The 23,602-nt window shown below is 40.6% G+C and overlaps 1 protein-coding gene across 2 annotated transcripts in view; it reads left to right on the forward strand.

The window, feature by feature from the left end:
- LOC119647474 (beta-1,3-galactosyltransferase 1) overlaps positions 1-23,386 on the forward strand; it is a 119,894-nt gene extending 96,508 nt beyond the window's left edge. For both annotated transcript variants that reach the window (XM_038048413.1, XM_038048414.1), the window contains one exon: positions 21,346-23,386. In XM_038048413.1, coding sequence (XP_037904341.1) covers positions 21,427-22,866 — 1,440 coding nt within the window. In that variant the 5' untranslated portion in view covers positions 21,346-21,426 and the 3' untranslated portion in view covers positions 22,867-23,386. The remainder of the gene's footprint in view (positions 1-21,345) is intronic.
- The last annotated feature ends 216 nt before the right edge of the window (positions 23,387-23,602 follow it).

Consider the following 23,602-nt stretch of genomic DNA (forward strand, 5'->3'; position numbering starts at 1 on the left):
AATTGTGACGAAAATGAGAGTGTGTGATCTGCTGTTCCCTCCACATGCAGCAAGTGGCGCCATTTTTGTGCTTCTCATACATATGAATGGAGGGTGCAAATTTTTTTTTTTTCATAAAATGTAGCCATGTGGCCATGTGGGTATCAAATGAAAGGTCTCAATTAGTATTTTCCAAAACTGGTTCCATATTTGATTGGGTGGAACATAGGGGAGTGAGGGCTCAAAATATGACCCACAATAAGTGTAACAGGTCTCGTTCTCAGAACCTACCCAATCAAAGAATCTGAAAAATTCACAGTGATGCATCTCCACGAAATCTAGGCCTCAAAATACATCCGGTTCCGATACTTGCACGAATAAAGTTAATAATAGTATATTTTCACACTTTTTAGAAATTTACTCGTCAACCCCCCTTATGTCCATCCCGGAAGTACATGCCATTTGGTATGGTAAAAGATAACATAATGCACAATTTGGTCAAATTTGAAGAAAATTCAACTATTATTAACGAAGTTATAGGAGGAGAAACTTTGCCATTTTTTGTGAATTTCGTGCATTCTACAACCTGTATGACATCATCACATATCAATTCATCAATACCACAGCGAAATGAGTTCTTATGAATGGGGTCGGAAAGAATTATTTTGTTTTAGTTTTTAGTCATTTGTATATGAATATCTATTACTCCAACCAGACGTGTGTGCATGTAGGTATATAGTATGTGTGCTAATGAAGTTTACGGGTAGTGCCTAATTCAGATAGATAAACCAGATTAAACCAGCCGCATTTAATATAGGCACTATATATGTACATATGTATGCTTTTGTGCTTTTCTTACATAAGATGAACACAAAACCTCGCGCTTCGGGTATTCCGACTTGTTTATTTAAGGGTTGGTCCCATTTGTGGATTGCTAACCTTCAGGTTTCTATCGTCAGTGACCTCCCCTTATTCGCTGAGACAAAAGCCCATGTTTTACCCCCCTTTGTATACACCTTAAATATTTTTTCATGCTTTCCAGAAATACCTTTTCCATAATGAGTTTTCTTTTAAATTTATGTAGGTTGTCATAGGGAAGATCGTGTTCAAATCTCACTGGTGGTAGTGTAATTTGATGTCAGATGCCGGTCGACTCAGCTGTGAGTGCCTGATTCAAATCAGGGTAATAATTACGGAAGAGCGCAATGTTGACCACATTACTTACCCTGCAATCCTGTAGTGTACCGTTACGGTCTTGAATGAAGTGCTCTAACACACTTCAAGAGCCCTGATCCAATTGAATTGTCGCGCAAACGATTATTATTATTATTATTAATGCAAAAATTTACTTTTTGGCGTGCATAATTGCTGGTAACCCCATTATTAATTACACATCCGGATTGTTAACGTCACCTTATTTAACAAGTGATAATTGAACCAAATTACTTTGCCTACCTATTGTTCGGTCGTGTTCACAGAGTTCCGCTTATATCATTAAGATGAGATTTTGTGTTGCTTTTATTTCCTTTTTCTAAGAACAGAAGCAATATCTGAAATAAAAATCTATCTTGAGGATAGTTTTTAATGCGGGTTGCCACCAAATCAGTGCTGTTCATTTGTCTGGCTTATCTGTCTTTTCAGGCTCATAATGAAATTATCAGATATTTCTCTCCTCGGAGAAATTATTGACTCTTTGTCTAGCTTGGCGATAACTGTTGTATATTATGTTTGGATTAACTGCCTTACTGATAACATTTAATTGTGTCACTAGTATCACGATACGTGAGCAAGGTTGCAAATAATTCGTTCCTATCTTTTCTTAGAATCGAGATTTCGTGAGTTGTGTCAAGGGTTGTGCATGGGTACAATTCTATATATGGTAGAAAATTAATTTTTTTTGCATATGTAATAAACCTTGTATTTTCATAAAGAAAGACAGAGTTTCCGTAACGGTACACTACAGTACAATGGAGGAGGCAACAAGTTGACTCAGCTGAGTCGACTGGTATCCGACATCCAGTCATCATCATCATCAACGACGCAACAACCGGTATCCGGTCTAGGCCTGCCTTAATAAGGAACTCCAGACATCCCGGTTTTGCGCCGAGGTCCACTAATTCGATATACCTAAAAGCTTCTTAGGCAGGGTCTGCCTCGTCTTCTTTTTCTACCATAGATATTGCCCTTATAGACTTTCCGGGTGGGATCATCCTCATTCATACGGATTAAGTGACCCGCCCACCGGATTTTATCCACAACGGGACGGTCATGGTATCGCTCATAGATTTCGTCATTATGTAGGCTACGGAATCGTCCATCCTCATGTAGGGGGCTAAAAATTCTTCGGAGGATTCTTCTCTCGAACGCGGCCAAGAGTTCGCAATTTTTCTTGCTAAGAACCCAAATTTCCGAGGAATACCTGAGGACTGGCAAGATCATAGTCTTGTACAGTAAGAGCTTTGACCCTATGGTGAGACGTTTCGAGCGGAATAGTCTTTGTAAGCTGAAATAGGCTCTGTTGGCTGACAACAACCGTGCGCGGATTTCATCATCGTAGCTGTTATCGATTGTGATTTTCGACCCTAGATAGGAGAAATTGTCAATGGTCTCAAAGTTGTATTCTCCTATCCTTATTCTTCCTATTTGACCAGTGCGATTTGATGTTGTTGGTTGATTCGTCTTCGGTGTTGACGTTGCCACCATATATTTTGTCTTGCCTTCATTGATGTGCAGCCCAAGATCTCGCGCCTGCCTGCTCGATCTGGATGAAGGCAGTTTGTACGTCTCGGGTGGTTCTTCTCATGATATCGATATCGTCAGCGTAGGCCAGTAGTTGGATGGACTTGAAGGGGATCGTACCTCTTGCATTTACCTCAGCATCACGGATCACTTTCTCGAGGGCCAGGTTAAAGAGGACGAATGATAGGGCATCCCCTTGTCGTAGACCGTTGTTGATGTCGAATGGTCTTGAGAGTAATCCTGCTGCTTTTATCTGGCCTCGCACATTGGTCAGCGTCAGCCTAGTCAGTGCTATTAATTTCGTCGGGATACCGAATTCTCTCATGGCCGTGTACAGTTTTACTGGCTATGCTATCATAGGCGGCTTTAAAGTCGATGAATAGATGGTGCAACTGTTGTCCATATTCCAACAGTTTTTCCATCGCCTGCCGCAGAAAGAAAATCTGATCTGTTGCTGATTTGCCTGGAGTGAAGCCTCTTTGGTATGGGCCAATGATGTTCTGTGCGTATGGGGCTATCCGGCCTAGCAAGATAGCGGAGAATATCTTATAGATGGTACTCAGCAACGTGATACCTCTATAATTGTAATTGGCACTGTGTGATATCTCCCTTTTTATATATGAAACAGATAATGCCTCGTTGCCTATCGTCAGGCATTGATTCGCTGTCCCATACCTTGAGCACAAGTTGATGAACCACTTGGTGGAACTGGTCGTCTCCATATTTAACCAATTCTGCTGTAATTCCATTGGCTCCTGGCGACTTATGATTTTTTTAGTCGATGAATTGCACGGACTGTTTCTCCTAAACTTGGTGGTGGCAGTATTTCTCCGTCGTCTTCAGTTGGCGGGACCTCCAACTCGTCGATGTTCTGGTTGTTCAGTAGCTCATCAAAGTACTCAACCCATCGCTCCAATATGCCCATTCTATCGGAAATCGGATTTCCCTCTTTGTCTCGGCAGGATGAACATCGAGGTGTATAAGGCTTCATTCTGCTGACTTGTTGGTAAAACTTACGCGCCTGGTGCGGTTGCTCCCTGTACTTTTCTAGTTCACAGACTTGTTGGTTCTCCCAGGCTTCCTTTTTCCGTCTGTGAAGTCGCTTCTCCGCTCGACGGAGTTCGTGATAAGTCTCTGCGCGTGCCCGCGTTCTTTGAGACAACATTACTCGGTATGCGGCATTCTTCCGTTCCGTTGCTAGCTTACATTCATCGTCAAACCAGCCGTTCCGACTCCTATTGCGGCTGGGGCCGAGTATGTTTGTGGCCGTATCCATGATAACGTTCTTCAGGTGATTGTGAAGATCATTTGTTGATGCTTCATCTCCAGGTCCTCTGTTGGCTGCAGTTATTGCGGCATCCATTTCCCTCTTATAGGTGTTGCGGAGGACTGTGTTGTGGATGGCTTCAGTGTTCACTCTCACCTGATTGTCAGAGGGGATTCTAGGTGGTATTGTTATTCGGGCTCGGAGCACCATACCAACGGGAGAGTGATCCGAGTCCATATTGGCCCCCCCTATATGTTCTGACATTCATCAAGGCTGAGAGGTGGCGGCTTTCGATCAACACGTGGTCAATTTGGTTGAAAGTGGTCCCGTCTGGAGAGGCCCACGTATGTTTGTAGACCGCTTTCCGCGCAAACCAGGTACTTCCAACAACGATTTCGTGTGACCCTGCTAATTGAATAATCCGCAGTCCGTTATCATTTGTATTTTCGTGTAAGCTATAGGAGCCAACGTATCGCCTGAATACGGGCTCCTTCCCTACTTGGCTGTTAAAATCCCCAAGTATGATTTTGATATCATATCTGGGACAGACTTCGAGGGTTCGTTCTACTGCCTCGTAGAAGGTATCCTTCTCCGACTCTGGAGTTTCCTCTGTAGGGGCGTGAAGGTTAATGAGGCTTATATTTCTAAACTTGCCTCGCAAGCGCAGAGTGCATAGCCGTTCGCTTATGTTTTCAAAGCCGATAACAGCTGGTTTCATTTTTTGGTTGACTAAGAAACCTCCGAGCACATGGTTTACTGGATGACCACTATAATATATGATGTAGCGGCTCTTCTCCAGGAAACCGGTCCCTGTTCATCGCATCTCTTGTAACGCTGTTATATCAGCCCTATATTGGGACACGGTATCGGTTAGCTGCTCATCAGCTTTATCTCTGTACAGGAAGCGGACGTTCCATGAGAAAATGCGCAAATCGTTAATCCGTTGTCGTTGCCGGGTTCGTCGTTGTAAGATCTATCCTGTCCGAGGCTCCTTTCGTGGCTTCGTAACATCGGTTTTCCGTGTAGGGTTGTCATCCCTACCCAAACCCCAACCTGGAGGACCAGTTGGTACAATTTGTCCCGTTTTTAGGCGCGGGAGACTCGCCTTCATCCTTCTCCCTCTGCAGCTTTTCGTTATGAAAGAGCTCCCAGCGATCGTCACGTGGAGGTGGAGATAGGGTTTAGTAGTATAGCTGTTGGTGTTGGTTCAGCAGGCATTTCCCAGGTTTTATGCTCCATCGTGGGTATGAATCCACGTTTCGCCCTGGGACCTATACTACCCTTTGACCACCGACATCCAGTCAGGAAAGCAAATCCCTCCTCCACCAGTGAGATTTGATCTGTGATCTTCCGCTCCGATAACCCAGCGCTCTAACCATTTAAGCCATTCTGACAGATTTTCTTAGATACATTGTTTTTAAGTGATTCAACAAGGCTAGAACTGTCCAATAACTGAAAAGTAGATAGAGATAGAGCTTTGATTGTTATTCTATTTTCCTTTAAAGAGGCTCTTGTCATTTCTGCAGATGATCCTTGAGGAATGACTTCTATTTTTGAGATATAGTTGAATGATGCATTTCTACGATGAAATTCAAAATATCCAAAAATTATTATAAGGAAGATTTTGCTGTGGACTCCGTCGAAGGAAGCGTTTCTAACCCGTTGAAGCCCAACAACATCGGGGCATTATGACGATTATACTTTTCAGGACAACCCCGAATTAAGGAAGGAAGTTTTTTCTACGGCCTACAGTTGTTTCTATTTTCCTTAAAAGACTGTGAGAGACTTGACTTGGTGATTGGTCGCAGCCCCTCGGTAGCAGTTACACATATGTCACCGCACTTTCCCTACCAGTGAAGCTGCATATCAATTTCACTCAATAACACATGTAATGAAATGTCGTCTATATCGGTCATCCTTCACCAGTCTGTAATGTCATGGGATACCCAGAAAATTAGAAAACGAAAATAAAATTCAATGCAGAGTGACTTTCCTTCACATTGAACATAGTGAATAATTTGTTAGTTTGCTTTTTACCGATAAAGTGTTGCATGTTTTAGTCCTTCTGAACTTGGTTTCTTACTCTTTTCATGAACGGCAGAAGTATCTATCATTGATCCATGGTCCTATGTGTATATGGGCATTTTGCTTCACATCCAAACAAGGCCAATAGCTATGAATTTTACAATAAACTATTCAAATTGTAAAATATTAAGTAGCACACGATCGATTAACGCCCTGGTATTTTCCCATCTAAAAATAGAATTGAAAATTATGGAGCACTTTACTTCGCTGCCCTCAGGCTGTCTCAAGTTACCATTGACTTAAGGAGGTTTATTTAAGAGAATAGTGTGCATGTGTGTATATGAGCGTGCTATCCTGCATACAAAGTACTATCGCAGCGGTAAAATTAATTTTTGTTTACGTGTCATTCATAACGCATTAACTAAGCATTCTCATTATATCGCAGTTGGGCAGTTGCTGTTCTTCCAGGCATATGGAGTCTACTTGAAAATTTGAATGGATTGCGGAATGCTGCATGCATGTTTGGCTGCAGGGACTATGAGATGGTTAGCTTCCTTGAGAGTGCAACGGGCTATACAGTTCGTTAGGAAATCATTTTGAGAGCATAGTCCAGTGATATTAGCGCTTTGAATTCTGCAAACTATAGTCAAATGATTGGTTGGGAAAATAATGTTGAAGATAGGTTAGTAATATTGTTTGCCGCTTCATAGTACTAGAACATTAATTAAAATTTTCCTTCCACGTTTCAAAATTTCTAACCATCAAATATGAGCTTTGGGATTTAAGAAAGATTTCCATGAAGGGCTACTAAATACAATGGTAAAGTTAATAAATGGTGTACGGCATTTTCATCCTAAGTAGGTCAGAGTAATTATAATAGACCTTTTACATCAAGGGGTAGAAATTGTCTTATAGAATGATATCGAGTGCAATAGTTATGATTATTACCCGTCGGTCGTCAGCAGCAAATTATTTCCAAAGGAAAACATCAGTTGTTAATAAATAAAGAATTAATATTGATTTCGTGCATGCATGCTTGATTGTTTGTCCTGATTGATTTTAGAAGCAATGCACAGTTGACGAATATGTTACATAGAAAAGACGATACTCTTTTTCCTATCTAAGAAGCCCAAACAGAGTGCCGATAAAGCAAAAGGGCGGAGATATGTATGCCGAGGTGTAGTTCATCAATTTTTTGCTCGATTAATGGACAACGATGAGCACGAGAATACCATCGACAATGCAATTGTATTAGTGTGAACAAATTTTTGGTGAAAATAAATATATAAGATATTATATGTACAGGAAACATGAATAATTCAGGGAATATCGATACATATCGGTGAACATAAAACCCTTAACATGAGCTTGTGTCGATTTTAAAGTAGGACTCCCCCGATATACAAATGGCTGTCATTTTTAAGGTTTTCTGTAAATACAAAACCTTCGGTTTACTGTCTGTCTGTCTGTCCGTCACACGCATTTTTCTCGGAGACGGTTACAACGATTGACACCAAATTTGGTAGAAAGGTGGGAACTGTGAACGCTCACGCATACAGTTAATTACATCCTTTTACGTCGAATTTAAGGGCGGTCCCCATACATGCAAATGGGAGGGGAGGTGTACATTTTTTTCTTCATCAAATATAGTCATATGGGGTACCAAATTAAAGGTCTCGGTTAGTACTTTTCAAAGCGGATTTAGTTTTGATGTTTGTTGGAAAGGTGGGGAGTGCGGGGGGTTGAAAGTGATCATTCCTTTAAGGGGGCCATTCTCCGAAACTACCCAACCGAAAAATCTGTTAGAAAATCAGGAGGCTGCCACTATATGGTGCCTGGGCTCCAAAATACCTTCCATACTGATATCTGTACAAATAAAGTTAATAATAGTATATTGCTATAATTTTTACTAATTGGCTGCAAAATCCCCCTTAAGTATATGCTAGCACCACGCAACAATATAGGGTATAACACAGAGCATAATCTCACTAAGTTTGGTGGAAATCGTACTATTACTAATAAAGTCATAATACGTCAAAGTTGTCGCTTCTTTGCAAATTCAAGACTATGAATATCAATATCATCCGAAAGTGGATATTCTCACATAATATATGCATATAATACGTGCTACGTACTAAGAAATACACAAAATCTTTCGTACCTGAAGCGTCCAGCTTCAAATAAAAGGTCTCAATTAGCACTTCCCCAAGCAAATTTTAGTTTCGATGTCCGCTACAAACAAGGGGATTAAAGGATCACAAAATATAAATTTACGATGATGCATTTACATAAAATCTAGACTTCCAAACGCAGCCCACTCCAATTTCTACTCAAAGAAATTTAAAAATAGTAACTCGCTTAAACTGATATCAGTGACTAAGTCGTAGCAGTTCAAATTTCAATTGCATACGAATTTACTACAGTAGTCCCCGTAATTACGTCTAGTTTGAGTGAAAGTGGTAAATGGAGCGGTGAAAAACTATGAAATTTCATCGAAATCTGATAGAAAATTAACATGAGGAAAAATTTCCGTAAGTCCATTCATCAATATTTCTCATCACTTGAAGTAAATATTGTACATTATTTTCGATATTTATTGTACAGGGTGCGGCAGCATAACTTCCTTTTTTCAAAACTCAATAAAAACTATTGTATGCATCGAAAAATATTTATTTATTTTTTATAATGTAGGTACATGTCTAAAGTTTTCATGTAGGTTCAATGTCTGTCTGTCTGTCCGTCTGGCTGTCTTTTTTTTTCCATCGTTGGAACGTGTAAAGGTTCAAAACCTACTGCTGACTTCTGCCATACAGTTATGTGAGACTTCTACTCACTAAAATCACCTCCTTCTTCCACTCTCCCCACGGGACTGCTATAAGCATTGCATCGTGGGACTGGATCAGTTTTTAACTGCGGCGCATTATTGTTCGCTCCCTTTCTTGCTTTCTTCGCAGTTCTTCATGCCTTAGCTGTTGATGAATCATTTTCAGCTCAATTACCACTTGATTCCAACATAAACTCCACTATATTTCCAGGTGTTAAGCGCCTGTTTGCGATCGCCTCCAGCCTAGTTCGGTGTGCTGTAAACCTTGGGCACTCAAACACAACATGCTCCGCATTCTCAGCCACGTTACCACATCTTGGGCACCATGGTGACTCGTCGGGTCCAAATCGATAAAGATAAGCCCGATAACCTCCATGTCCACTTAAAAACTGTGTTAGCTCGTAGCTTAGTTCCCCGTGATTCCTTTCCATCCATCTTCGAATGTATGGAATGATACGGTAGGTCCAACGGCCAGTTTGTGCCTCGTTCCACCTCTTTTGCCATTTTGCGATGGATTCTCGCCGTGCTAGTTACCGTCGAAGTACAATAGACTCACCGATTGCATACATATTGTCGTAGAGACGCCGACTTTCATCCGCCAAGATGTCTATGGGGATTGTCCCTGCCAGTACATATGCTGCTTCTCCTGATGTCGTTCGATAAGCACTGCATACCCGGAGTGCACTTAGTCGATACGCCATTCCTAGTTTTCCGCAGTTTGATTTGTTTTCCAGAACGGTTGTCCAAACTGGAGCCGCGTAGAGTAGTACGGAACTAACTACCCTTGAAATAAGACAACGTCGACTTTGTCTTGTTCCACCAATGTTCGGTAGTATCCTCGAGATCGTTATAGCGATGGAAGATGCTTTAGTTGCAGCGCACTCAATGTGTTTTTTAAAGTTGAGTCTTTTGTCAATCATTACTCCCAAATATTTAAGCGTCTCTTGGGATTCGATCTCGTCTAAGCGTTTTGCCACTATTGTTACCCCGATATCGTCCGCAAAGCCAATAGTTGTCACGCCGTTAGGAAGGGGTAGCGTCAGCACGCCATTGTACATAATTAACCACAGTAAGGGACCTAAGACAGACCCCTGTGGTACGCCGCACGTCATTGGGAATAATTTCTCTCCATCGTCCGAGTCGCAATATAATCTTCTTCCAAGAAGAAATGCAACAACGATGCGTACAATGTACTTTGGAACCTTTAGTTTGGTTAGAGCCTCTACGATTTTCGTCCATTTTGCAGTGTTGAATGCATTTTTTACATCGAGTGTCACCACTGCGTAGCATTTGCCATCTTGTATTGCAGCGCGAGCCAGGCCAGTCACCATGCTGATTGCATCGATGGTTGATCTCTCCTTACGAAACCCGTAATTGCTTGTCGGATAGGCCTCCTTCCTTTTCCGCAACAGCGAGCAGCCTGTTGTATAATACTCGTTCAAATAGTTTACCAATGGTATTGACCAAACATATCGGTCGATATGAGGAGGGGTCTCCCAATGGTTTACCTGGCTTCGGAATAAGTATCAACTTTTGCAGCTTCCATTGCTCGGGGAATTCTCCTTCTCTAAGGCATGCCGTAAAAACTTTGGCAAACATACCTGGTGCTGACCTGGCTGCCACTTTCAGGGCGATATTCGGGATTCCATCTGGCCCTGGGGTCTTATTTTCAGCGAATTTCCTTGCTGCATCAAAAACTTCCTCTTCTACCACTTCAGGAATTTCGTCGGGGTTTACATGCACTTTAAGCAGATTTGTGTAGTTCACATCCTCTGGGAAGAGAGTGTCCACTATGTTTTGTAGTAATTTTGAACAGGTAATCGGTGGGGAGCGCTTGCCTTTCAGTGATGACATTACAGACCTGTAGGCGCCACCCTGTGGATCAGAATCAGCTTCGGTATACATCCGCTTGAAATGTTCGGATTTGCTCTTCGTAATAGCTACTTGCAATTTTTTCCTCGCGTTCTTGTATTGCATGTGCAGCTCAACGAATTCAGGTTGATTTCTTCTGCGCTAGGAGCATCTCCTAGCTCTGAGGCAGATTTTCCGACATTCCTCAATTTCTGAATTCCACCAGAAATTGGGATTTTGTCTTCGGAAAGCACTACGCCGTGGCATAGAGGCATCGCATGCCCGCTGCAATTTTTCCGCGGCCTGTAAAGCTTTTTCTTGTGCGCTTCCCGATAATAATGTGTCATCTAGAAGTACCTCCTTGAACATTTCTTCATCGAATTTGTTAGTTACCCAGCTCGTCGTTATTCTTTTTGATGGCTTCATATAATTCCTACGCTAGGTTTGGAAGGCAATAGCCTGATGATCGCTGTGTGTGTACTCTTCGCTAATATGCCACTGCAAGTCTTTGATAAGGGTGTCACTGACGAAAGTGAGGTCTACTACGGATTGTAATTCTCCCCTCCGGTATGTGTTGGCTCCCCCAGAGTTCGCAAGTATGACATTTAGACGCGAGAATGCCTCTGGCACTATTTGCCCCCTTGCATTTGTTTTTCTGCTTCCCCATTCTTCTGCCCATGAGTTGAAATCACCGGCAATTATTTTGGGATTATAGCGTCTGGCATCAAAAGATAGTTTCTCAAGCAACAAAGTGAATTCCTCCAGCGTGGGGCTCGGGGCCGCGTAACAACTATAGATGTATATACCTCCTATTTTGGCACGTGTAAATCCGTTCTCTGGATGTTTTTTTACATCTTCTATAGAACGACTTCCGCAGCTCCATATCGCGGCTTTGCTGTTTTTGTCAGCTACCCATACTCCGCTATGAAGATTTTCATATTGTTCGCATACAATAGCTACGTTGACATTACTTTCAAACACGCTCTGGAAGAGCAGGTCTTGGGCCGCTCGACAGTGGTTCAGATTTAGTTTGATAAACTTCATTTGTACTTATTTATGAACGCCTTTCTGAATATTGGGCAATTACTGCTTCCTGCAATGTGGGCACTGTCGCTATTTTTCATTTCGACACAGAACACGCATTTGGGCTTTCCGTTGCAATCCTTCGCAAAATGGCGTTGTTCTCCGAACTTGCGGCACAGACTAAATCTGTCTTGTGAGCTGGTACAGGCTTTCGCAATGTGGCCGAACTGCCAGCACTTAAAACATTTATGAACTTCACTTTGCTCTCGTATCCGGCAAACCACCCATCCAACACGAACTTTATCTGCTGCTATCGCCTTTTTTGCTGCTTCGACAAGAAGACTTATCGACGCTATCTGTGTATCCCCGTACGCCTTCCTAAGTCGTAGTACGTTGGCCTCGCTCACTGACTGTAGTCCTAATTGAGATTGCAAGGCTTCACAGATCTCCGACTTCGTGGCGATTTCATCCAAATCCTTACATTCTATCACCACTGAATCTCTGCTCGTTTTGCTTGCCGCAGCCTCACCTAGTGCCACATCGATTTTTTTTTCGTAGGTTTTCGCCTACATCTTCATCCGCTTTAAGCTCCAGCAACAGATCACCTTTCTGCGTACGTCTGATACGCGTAACATTACCACTTAGTCCAGTCAGGGAGGTATCTGCTTTTACTTTTCGCAAAATCTCCGCGTACGTCAGCTCGCTAGTTTTTGTTATGATCAGCGAGTCCGGCCTTGCTCTCCTTTGCAACCGTTTCTTACTTTCTACTTTAGTCCAGGTAGATTCTTCGGCGCGGTTAGTGGCCTTTTCCGGGTGGGCCGATAAGGTTCCGTCTTCTGTCTTCCTAGGTTGCGCCGGAATTGGTTTCTCTTTTTTGCGTTTCGCTGTCCGTTGGGGTGATTGTACCTCTTCGTTGGGATCTCTTTGTCGCTTATTGCGCATTGCTGAGGTGTCTCTTTCACCTTGAATACCTTCTTTGTCAAAGAGCCTCTTGGGAAGAGATGTTTTCACCATAGTTTGTGTTGCTACGGTAACCATCACTTTCTGTTGGCTGTTCGGCAGTATACCTTCTTCGCGTGCTTTTACATCCTCTTTAGCCTTAAAGTACTTCGCCCTGATAGAACGCACTTGGTCTTTGATAGCGTGGTGGACGTTATTTCGCTGACCAACGTACTCTATCAGATTTTGGATCATTGCTCCCAGCTGTGTGAACGCGTCAGCTTCATTTAAAGAATTGACTCCACCGCTGCTGCTCCTTTCATCCGAGATCTGTTTCTCACTCGATTTCGCTGGAGGCGATCGCACTAATTTACCGCTCCGCCTAAAAGGATCATTAAGGCTAAAAACCATCAAAGGCGACTCCCCACCAGCCGTTTTGCTAATGGGAGGCCCCCCGGAAATTCTCGGCTTCCTCCACTATTTGCAGTGCAGTAATTTACAAACAAATTTGCAGTTGATTCCAACATGCTCTTGCTATGGCTGTAGATCGAACTGAGGGCTTCCCACCCTCAAATGGTTCTAAACTGGGGTTTGTTTATTAACGCTTAATGTTTCAAGGAAAAAGGATCGTCCCGCGCTGCAGCCCGGGTTTGAACCTCTAGAAAAAATTCAATTCAGCACTCAGCGAGAGAGCCGAATAAAGGGGAAGAGTTGCTCCCGTTGCTATTTCGCTTTCTCCAACCACCAACGAACCAAAGACCGATTCAGAATTTAGATGTACCTTCGATTTGGTTCAGCTTACGATTTTTTTGTTTGTAATTTTTTTCTTTGTTTAAATAGAAATAAATAGAAACAAGTCGGGAAACCGGAAGGACGCTTCAGGTATGATAGGTTTTGTGCATTTCGTTTATAAAGAAATTCGGGTGTGCATTTGTCCCATTAGCATGTAGTACGTAAAATATGTATATATTATATGGAAATATCCACTTTCAAGTGATATTGACATTCATAGTCTTAAATTTGAAGAGGAGCGACAGTTTTGACCTAGTATAACTTTGTTAGTAATGGTGCGATTTTCACCAAATTTGGCAAATTATGCTCTATGTTGTGATTCTAGGGTGAGCTTAAGGGGGGGTTTTCCTGCCAATTACCAAAAATTATAGTAATGTACTATTATCAACTTTATTTGAACAGGTATCGGTATGGAGGGTATTTCGGAGCCTAGGCACCATACAGTGGCAGCCCCCTGATTTGTTTTAGATTTTTCGGTTTGGTAGTTTCTGAGAATGGGTTCGTTAAAAAAATGATCACTTTCAGCCCCCCGCACTCCCCACCTTTTCAACAAATGTCAAAACTAAGAACGGCTTCGAAAAGTACTAATCGAGACCTTTAATTTGATACCCCACATGACTATATTTGATGAAAAAAAAATGTACACTCCCCTTTTGCATTTAAGGGGACCATCCCCCCCCCCCCCCCCGTCTTTTTAAATTGGACGTAAAAGGATGTAACTCACTATATGCGTGAGCGTTCAGAGTTCCCACCTTTCTACCAAATTTGGTGCCAATCGCTGCAACCGTCTCGGAGAAAAATGCGTGTGACGGACAGACAGACAGACAAACAGACAGACAGTTTTGTGTTTACACAAAACCTTAAAAAAAGGTTTACGAACGTAATCGAACCAGGGCCCACCTGCCCACGAGCAACCGCGCTGCCACCCAGCTGCTCTCAACGTTGTGAAACCTGTTTCTGTGCAACTTGTTCAATGTTTTCAACTAACAGTCGTTAATGTATTAGAAAAAGAAGTCGGGAAACCGGAAGCTGGACGCTTCAGGTACGAAAGGTTTTGTGTATTTCTTAGTACTTAGCACGTAATATATCCATATATTATGTGAGAGTATCCACTTTCGGGTGATATTGACATTCATAGTCTTCAATTTTCAAAGAAGTAACAAATTTGAGGTATTATAACTTTATTAGTAACAGTGCGAAACTTGGTCAGATCATGCTCTATATTATAGCCTATATCACTGCAAAATTTCATGGTACTAGGATGAACTTAAGGGGAGTTTCTGACCAATTACAAAAAATTGTAGTAATGTACTATTATTAACTTTATTTAAACAGATATCGGCATGGAAGGTATTTCGGAGCCCAGGCACCATATAGTGGCAGCCTCCTGATTTTTTTTCAGATTTTTCGGTTTGGTAGTTTCTGAGAATGGCCCCCTTAAAGAAGTGATCAATTTCAACCCCCCGCGCTCCCCACCCTTCCAACGAATGTCAAAACTAAGATCGGCTTTGAAAAGTTCTAATCGAGTACTGTCGAGACCTTTAATTTGATGAAAACAAATTTTACACCCCCCTTTTGCATGTATGGGGACCCCCCTTAAATTCGACGTAAAAGGATGTAATTCACTGTATGCGTGGGCGTTCACAGTTCCCACCTTTCTACCAAATTTGGTGTCAATCGCTATAACCATCTCTGAGAAAAATGCGTCTGACGGACAGACAGACAGACAGTAAACCGATTTTAATAAGGTTTTGTGTTTGCACAACCAAGTGACCGGTTCAGCGAGGAAAGAACAAAGAATAAGAAGAAATATTTGCTATTTTTTGTTCGTGGTTTAAATAAGAAGTGGCTCTGATTTCACTTCATCTCCAAGCACTCGCGCACCATACACCTTCCGGCAATTTTTCCGCGAATTTAACTAAAACAATCTTTGTTTTTTTCACTTCCTATGCTATTTAATTCTCACAGCGCTTCCAATTCACGTTCATTATTATCAACGTACTCCGTCTGTCTGTCTGTCACAGGGACTTTTCTCAGAAACGGCTATATCGATTGACACGAAATTTGGTGAGAAGATGGGAACTGTGGACATGCAGTGAGTAATATCCTCCTCCTATTACTCCTACTATACATGTAAAAGGGGGGTGTCAAAATTTTTTTCACCAAATATAGTCATGTGGGGTATCAAATGAAAGGTTTCGATTAGTACTTTCCAAAGCCGGTCCTAGTTTTGAGATTTGTTAAAAACGCGGGGAGTGGGAGGGGTGCAAAGTGACGATTTCTTTAACGGAGACATTCTCAGAAACTACCCAACGGAAAAATTTGAAAAAAAATCATGAAGCTGCCTCTATACGATGCCTAGGCCTCAAAATACTCTCCATATCGATATCTGTTCAAATTAAGGTAATAATAGTATATTATCGTATTTTTGAGAAAATTGAATAAAACCCCCCTTAAGTTTACGTCAGAGTTATAAAAGTTGGTAGTAGTATAAAATATAATATGAAGCATATTATCTCCAAGTTTGATAAAAATCATACTATTAGTAACAAAGTTACAGTAGCTCAAAGTTGCCTTACCGTGTAAATTTACAACCCGAAGTACGCAATCTGACATGCTAAATGCATATTCTTAACGGGCTACGTACAAATGGGATAGTTCTACACTCAAATATACTCACACAAGAAACAAACAAAACCTTTCATACCTGAAGCGCCCAGCTTCCGGTTTCCCGACTTGTTATTTTTACTACGCGGGGTAACACAAAGAACAATCTCATATTGTTTAGGATATGCGGGCATGATGGTGGACCGAACCAAATTGGGAGCAACTTACTCCCACGCTTTTTGGTCCACGGATCCCTAGTTTGGGGCATAGCACCCAAGCATTCAAAAATCAAAAAACCAAAAAAGGACTAACGGTTTCGTCCAGGGCAGAGGCAATTCTTCAGACACTGCCTCATCTCTGCTCTGGGAGCAACGTGACCCAAAGTGGCAACAGGTGGAAAACTCGACAAGGTTGCGAACCTCCTGTTTTTTTTTAATTTTTGTAACTTTTTATAAAATTTTAAATGGATAGCTTTTGTAGTTTTTTTTTGTATAACAGTTTTAAACACACTGATGAATGCTTATTTCTATTCTGCCTTTTCTTCGATAATGCGAAATCCTTCATGATTTTTATATAAATACAGTGTGTCAAAAAAGTATTTGTTTGTTTACCTTTTCCATGATTAAGTTAGAATTTTCATAATTAAATAAAAAAGACAATATCCAGTTCAAGTCCTCAATTTTTCGGTTTTACATATTCTTTGGAAATAAAATGAATAAAATAGGCACTTCACTCCATTGTTACAAACACAAAATAGTTTCAGAATTTTCGTTTGGGTAGATTCTGAGAGCGAGACCTGTTACACTTTTTGGGGGTCCCATTTTGAGCCCCTACCTCCTAACGTTTCACCCGTTATCAAATATAGAACCAGTTTCAAAAAGTACTAATTGAGCCTCAATTAGTACTTTTTGATAACCCATTTGATCACATTTTATGAAAAACAATTTTGCACCCTTCATTCATATGTATAAGGAGCCCCCCTTAAACTTAACACAAAATGGCGCCACTTGCTGTATGTAAAGGGACTAATAAATCACATGCTTCCACCAAGTTTCGTGACAATTGGTCCAGCCGTTTCCGAATAAATCGGCTGTGACAGACAGACAGACGGAGATCCATAAATAAATGGCAAGTGCGGTGGGAACGCTCGGGAAAGGGTCGGTGAACTCACAGGTTCATTCCTGCCATCAAGCAATGGTTGGAGAGACGATACGGTGAGATTAGTTATAATCTCACCCAGTTTCTCGCGGGGCATGGGGGATATCGCTAACACTTGCACAGACTGTCCAAATTGCGATGGAGTCCCAGCGGACCCAGAGCATGTATTCTTCCACTGCCCGAGATTTGTGGAAGAAATGAGGAAACTAGAGGACACTCTAGGAGAGGTGCTGGTACCAGAAAATCTTGTGCCGAAAATGCTAGCACATCAAGAAAATTGGGATGCGGCCAACTCCATGAACGCATCTATCCAAACCAAACTGCGAAAGGCAGAGGAGTGGAGAAAAGCGCGGTCGCGTGCGCTGCGTATAGAAGAAAGGTCACTTAGCTAGAATGAGCTGACTCCGCCCCGTGATGTAATACCTTATGGTGGTTGCGCGGGGCAGGGAGGGAGTCGGGGATGGTTTTAGTGGGTAAAAATCCCACACGCTGGTGTGTCCAGACCGGGAAACCGGAAGCTGGGCGCTTCAGGTATGAAAGGTTTTGTTTGCTTCTTCTGTGAGTATATTTGAGTAAAGAACTATCCCAACTTTGTTACTAATAGAATGATTTTGATCAAAGTTGGGGGTAATATGCTTCATATTATATTTTATACTATTACCAACTTTTATAACTCTGGGGTAAACTTAAGGGGGGTTTTACTCAATTTCCCCAATAATATGGTAAAATACTATGTATTATGATATTAACTTAATTTGAGAAGGTATCGATATGGACAGTATTGTGAGGCCTGGGCACCAGGCCACTTTCGACCCCTCCCACTCCCTACCCTTCTAATAAATCTCAAAACTAAGACTAAGTGTCCGGATAGCTCAGTGGTTAGAGCACTAGGCTGTCATACGGAAGGTCGCGGTTCAAATCTCACTGGTGGCAGTGGAATTTGCATCGTGATTTGACGTCGGATACCAGTCGACTCAGCTGTGAACGAGTACCTGAGTCAAATCAGGGTAATAATCTCGGGCGAGCGCAATGCTGACCACATTGCCTCCTAGTGTACCGTTACGGTCTTGAATGAAGTGCTCTAACACACTTCAAGGCCCTGATCCAATATGGATTGTTGCGCCAACGATTATTATTATAAGACTGGCATCGAAAAGTACTAATCGAGACCTTTCACTTGATAGTCCACATGACTATATTCGGTAAAAAAAAAAATTTTACACCCCCCTTTTACATGTATGGGGATCCCCCCTAAATCTCAACGTAGAAGGATATCACTTACTGCATGTCTGGGGGTCCACAGTTCCCACCTTCTCACCAAATTTCGTGCTAATCGGTATAGTCGTTTCTGAGAAAAGTGCTTGTGACAGACAGACGGAGAGACAGACAGACATTGAACTGATTTGAATAAGGTTTTTTTGCAAACAAAACCTTAAAAAAACAGGCAGACATCGAATCGATTCTAATAAGGTTTTGTTTCACACAAAACCTTAAAAAAGGTTGGGGAGAATTAGATTCTTTTTGAATGGAATTTTAATATTTCACTCGAATGTCAATTCTCGTTAGTTATGACGTCAGCATCTTATTTGTATGGCTTACGATGCTGTTATTTCGCACGAAATTGATAAGTTTGAACTGCTATAACTATGACACTAATGGTTGGATTTTCATGTGTTTGCACGAGGCTGTCCTCTATGTCGGTGCAAAATTTAGTATACCTAGGATGAACTTAAGGGGAGTTTTTTAGTCAATTTCTAAAAGTTGATAATGTACTATTAGTAAATGAATTTGAACAAATTCCGGAATGGGATATCTCTCGAAGATTAGATTTCACATTAGTGTTTTACACAAAACCTTAAAAAGAGCTGCAGAAGTAGATTCTTCATAAATTCGACTTTAATATTTCACGTGAATGTCAATTATTCCCGTTAATTATGACGTCAGCATTTGATTTGCATGGCTTTGGAAGCAGTAAACTCGAGCGAAATTGCTAAGTTTGAACTGCTATAACTTTGGCGTTAATAGCCTGATTTCCATGAAATTTAGCACATATATACGAAATATTGTTCCCTAATTCGGAAGTGCTAGAATGAATTTAAGGGGGTTTTTCAGTAAATTTCTAAAAGTTAGCAATATACTATTAGTTAATTTATTTGAGCAGATATCGGAATGGGACATATTTTGAGGCCTAGATTTCATCTAAGCGCACCACCCTGATTTTTTTCGGATTTTTTAGCTTGGGTAGTTTCCGAAAATGAGTCCTGCCTCACTTTAAGCGCATACATTTTGACTCCTTACTCACGCACTTTGCAATTCACGCCAAAACTAATGTCAGTTTCGGAAAATACTAATCAATGCCTTTCATTTGATACCCTACACGGCTATATCCAGTGAAAAAAATTTTTGAATCCCCTCTTTGCATGTATGCGGAGTCCCCTTTAAACTCCACCTAAATTTATACCACTCGCTGTATGCGTGGGATTTCATAGTTGCCATTTGTCCACCACGTTCCGATCGGTTTAGCGGTTTTGGAGAAAAGTACGTGTGACAGACAGATAGACAGACATAGAATCGATTTTAATAAGGTTTTGTTTTACACAACACCTTAAAAAATATGTATAGTATATGGAATTTATATAGAGTTAGAGCTCTGAGTTTACTAAATTACATCTTGAAGCACATCTTCTCTTTTTACTTATAGATATTCTCTATATAATTTCATTTGTATTTTGGATCCTGATAGAAATTAAAATATTTGTTTTCTTTACAATCTTTTTTGAGAATTACGCCATATTAATTACATCACACTTAATGGACCAGACTTGCGAACGTATTGAAGAAGCTTCCCTGTAGACATCGGCGGCACTAAACAATATGCACATAGATACTGCTAGATGTTAGGGCTTATGCATAAGCTACCCCAAACTTTCGCAAGCTCGGGACCATTGAGTGTGAGTACTCCCTATTAGATGTATGGTTTAAACTGTGATTTGCTAGTCAGAACACATAAAACCTTCGATTTTATTGGAAGTCAGGGCCTACTACAAGCTTTTGTGGTCATAATAACAGCTTTCATACAACAATGGATTCACGTGATTGACGGGTCCTCATCGAGATGGTGTAGTTGTGCATGAATGTCTGAGGCTGTATACTTCTATTTTGTTTTTTACTTACCCTTAAAATTGACGCTCTCGATAATCCATGTTTTAGTTCCTATTGAAAGTACTGAGCAATTGGGACGAATTTTCAACCGTATTTTGCGTTATGTGTAGTGAGATTTGGAGTTATATAATAAAACTTCAAACACCGCTATTTCAACTGGTTAGAGAATCATTCTTTTGTTTTTCGCCAAAAACAAACCACAGTGGAGTAGAATGCTACTGTCATATGCTTCTGATTTTGAGAGAGGGGATTTGTACTCCCTTTCGTGTCTTTCCTGATATTATTTGCAGATTGAATTTTCCCCACTTAGGATGTAGTTGATTATTCGTAACTCCTGCTTTCTTGTGCTGTATCATCCGAAGACATTTTATCGGGAAATCCGCTAATACCGTACAGAATTCGCCTCTTTATTAAGTTTTATCAAAGTTAGAAATTCAATTTATAAACCAATGTCAAAAGATGTGAAAGTATAGGGAATGTGACGCACTTATACATTTGTTTCATGAAACACTTCTGCATTCCGGCAAATGATTCCGGGATGTGAGAATGCTCTTTAAAATACTTAAGAAAATCCTCCTACATAATGTGGTAAAAGATTTGTGTATTTTGCTCCTTGCTGTTACTGCCTAGTGCCAAGTTATTGTACGGAATTATTCGAGATGAAAGCGACCAATCTAAGAACCTACGTATAATAGGCTTTTCGTATATTGGGTTTCTCTATAAAATCGCAGCTCATACCTCTGCGTTGGTTTTTATTTCGGTTGTCCATGTGAATGTATAATGTAAGGGAAAGAACAATTCAGTGAATATTCCATTCGTACATTCTGTGGGCAGTCCAAATTCGTCTATTGTTTTTGTTTCCACTCTATCTAATTTGGAATTAGTCCAGTATTATCACATACGTATTACCGCTCAATTTGGTATTTTGTGTAGTCGAATTTACGAAAAATAATAATAATAAATTTCATTTTCTTTTCAGGGAATGTTCATTAAATATTTGCTGTGAAATGCCCGAATCGATGACCCGATTGAATTACGAATATTATTGGTGAACAGTGTCATGTTGGAGCGCCGGCCACTGTTCGGGTTGTTGATTGCACTGACATTATGTGTATCGATATGGAGAATATCATTACAGGAGTCTTCAATGATAGGGCCGGAGGTCAGCTATACAAATCCGTTATATCAACAAGGCAATTATTATCATTACCGCGGTTATCCGCAGTCGCAAGTTCAATCGGAAAAGGACCGTCAAAGGCACGAGAAATCTGTATATCATTTCCCTCAACAGCAAATATTCTTAACACCCTCTTCATGGACATCGACAAGAGGAACTGTGTCACCTCCACATCCATACACAAGTGGTACCAGCAGTGGCGAGGGAAATGTACAGTGGAAGGGACGTCGCATTCGAAATGGCGACATAAAAACGCGGAGCGCAAACAACACAATACCATCATTGTGGAACTTTAGTAACAGTAGTTATCAGAATAATACTAATAAGGCTCGAAATTATAGTTTCTCTACTAGCAGTTATAACCTAAGTGTAGTTAGCATACCGTCGTCGGTTATAAATTATGAAACGTTGCCAAAGGATGATTTAAGTAGTTTAATAGATCTGCACGACTTCGATTTCATAATGAATCAGGTGCCCTGCAACAGTATTCGGAATTTACCCAAAAACGGCGGAGGAATTAGCTTGGAGAGTTCAAATGATGATTTTATCGGGGAAGGCAGAACCTCCAGACCGTTCCTTTTAATTTTAGTCCATTCAGCTCCAACAAACTTTAAAAAGAGACTTCTAATCCGAGAGACATGGGGTTCTCTGACTGACCAGTCAACCCGTTTAATATTTTTACTTGGTGCTGTTAACTCATCTCATCTTCAGCAGTCGCTAGAAGTAGAAAACAGCATGTTTTCAGATATGGTACAAGGAAACTTCATAGACGCTTATCGAAACATGACCTACAAGCATGTAATGGCCTTAAAGTGGTTTTCATATTATTGTCCCGAAGCCAAATATGTTCTGAAAATTGACGACGATGTCTTCGTTAATACTCCGTTCCTGTTGAAGTACTTAGGAACAAATGCAGATCGTCAAGATTTCCTCTTTTGCCAAAAGATCAGCTGGGCTCGGGTTAAGCGGAGCTTTCGTTCAAAATGGCGGGTCAGTACTCGAGAATATTCTGGGCGTTATTATCCACCCTATTGTCCTGGATATTCAATCATTTATTCTCCCGATGTTGCGTTCAGGTTGTACGTCGAAGCACAAAAGACCCCGTATTTTTGGATAGATGATGTTCACGTAACTGGTACCTTATCGCAACAAGCCAACATTACAATCACTTCATTTACTTCGTTCATACTTAAAAAATCAGACTGTGAAGATATTCTGGCTGGAAAGACTGATATCAATAATTTCGTTTTCTTATTTTCTTGGCCTGATATCAAAGAGAACCAAACTAGAAGCCTATGGAACTTAATAAGAGATATTAGATAGCTGTTCATAGTAGCCATAATTATACCTAGTTTGTTAGCATATAGTGTAACATTTTTTGTAGTAAATATGAATGAAACGGTTATATTTAAAAAGAAGAACCGCGAAACCTTATCGGCATTCGAGTTATTACGGGACGAGGAGCTAATGAAAAATAAATAAAACTCAATTATAAATGTATATCTAAGATGGACACTTGCACTTTTACTGTGAATAAGTAGACGATTCGATCTTCAAAAGTAAAAATAATTTCTTTTGTTTATTATATTTCAAGAAAGATATAAATGTGTTTAGGAGTAATTTTTTAAGAAAAAGCTAAATACGCATAAGTATTGTTTACATACATATAAATATCATCTTTAAAAATGTTTAGCAATAAGCGTTACCAAATAAATAACTTTAAATTTAAATAACTTCATAGCAAAAGAAAACAAAACATAAACTCACACATTAAAAGTAAGAAATGACTGTGAATTTTTTGATTTTTGAATTTTTACGAAATCATAAACTTGTTTACTATGAATATTGGCATTATTTGGCAGGCATCGGAGATTCCTTTTGTTACAGTGTACCTTTCTAAACGCATTGAGAAGGCAATATTCAACATCCGGAGCTTCATTGTAGCGTAAATATGCAAATGTTCTCGACGAATACTCCATGAACTGAAAACCCATCAAAACGCCTAATGGCTCGTGATGATATTTCCCTAAAATACACAAAAATAAAGACGTTCGAATGC

The sequence above is a fragment of the Hermetia illucens genome, chromosome 2 (assembly GCF_905115235.1).
Source record: "Hermetia illucens chromosome 2, iHerIll2.2.curated.20191125, whole genome shotgun sequence".
In the NCBI taxonomy this organism is placed as follows: domain Eukaryota; kingdom Metazoa; phylum Arthropoda; class Insecta; order Diptera; family Stratiomyidae; genus Hermetia; species Hermetia illucens.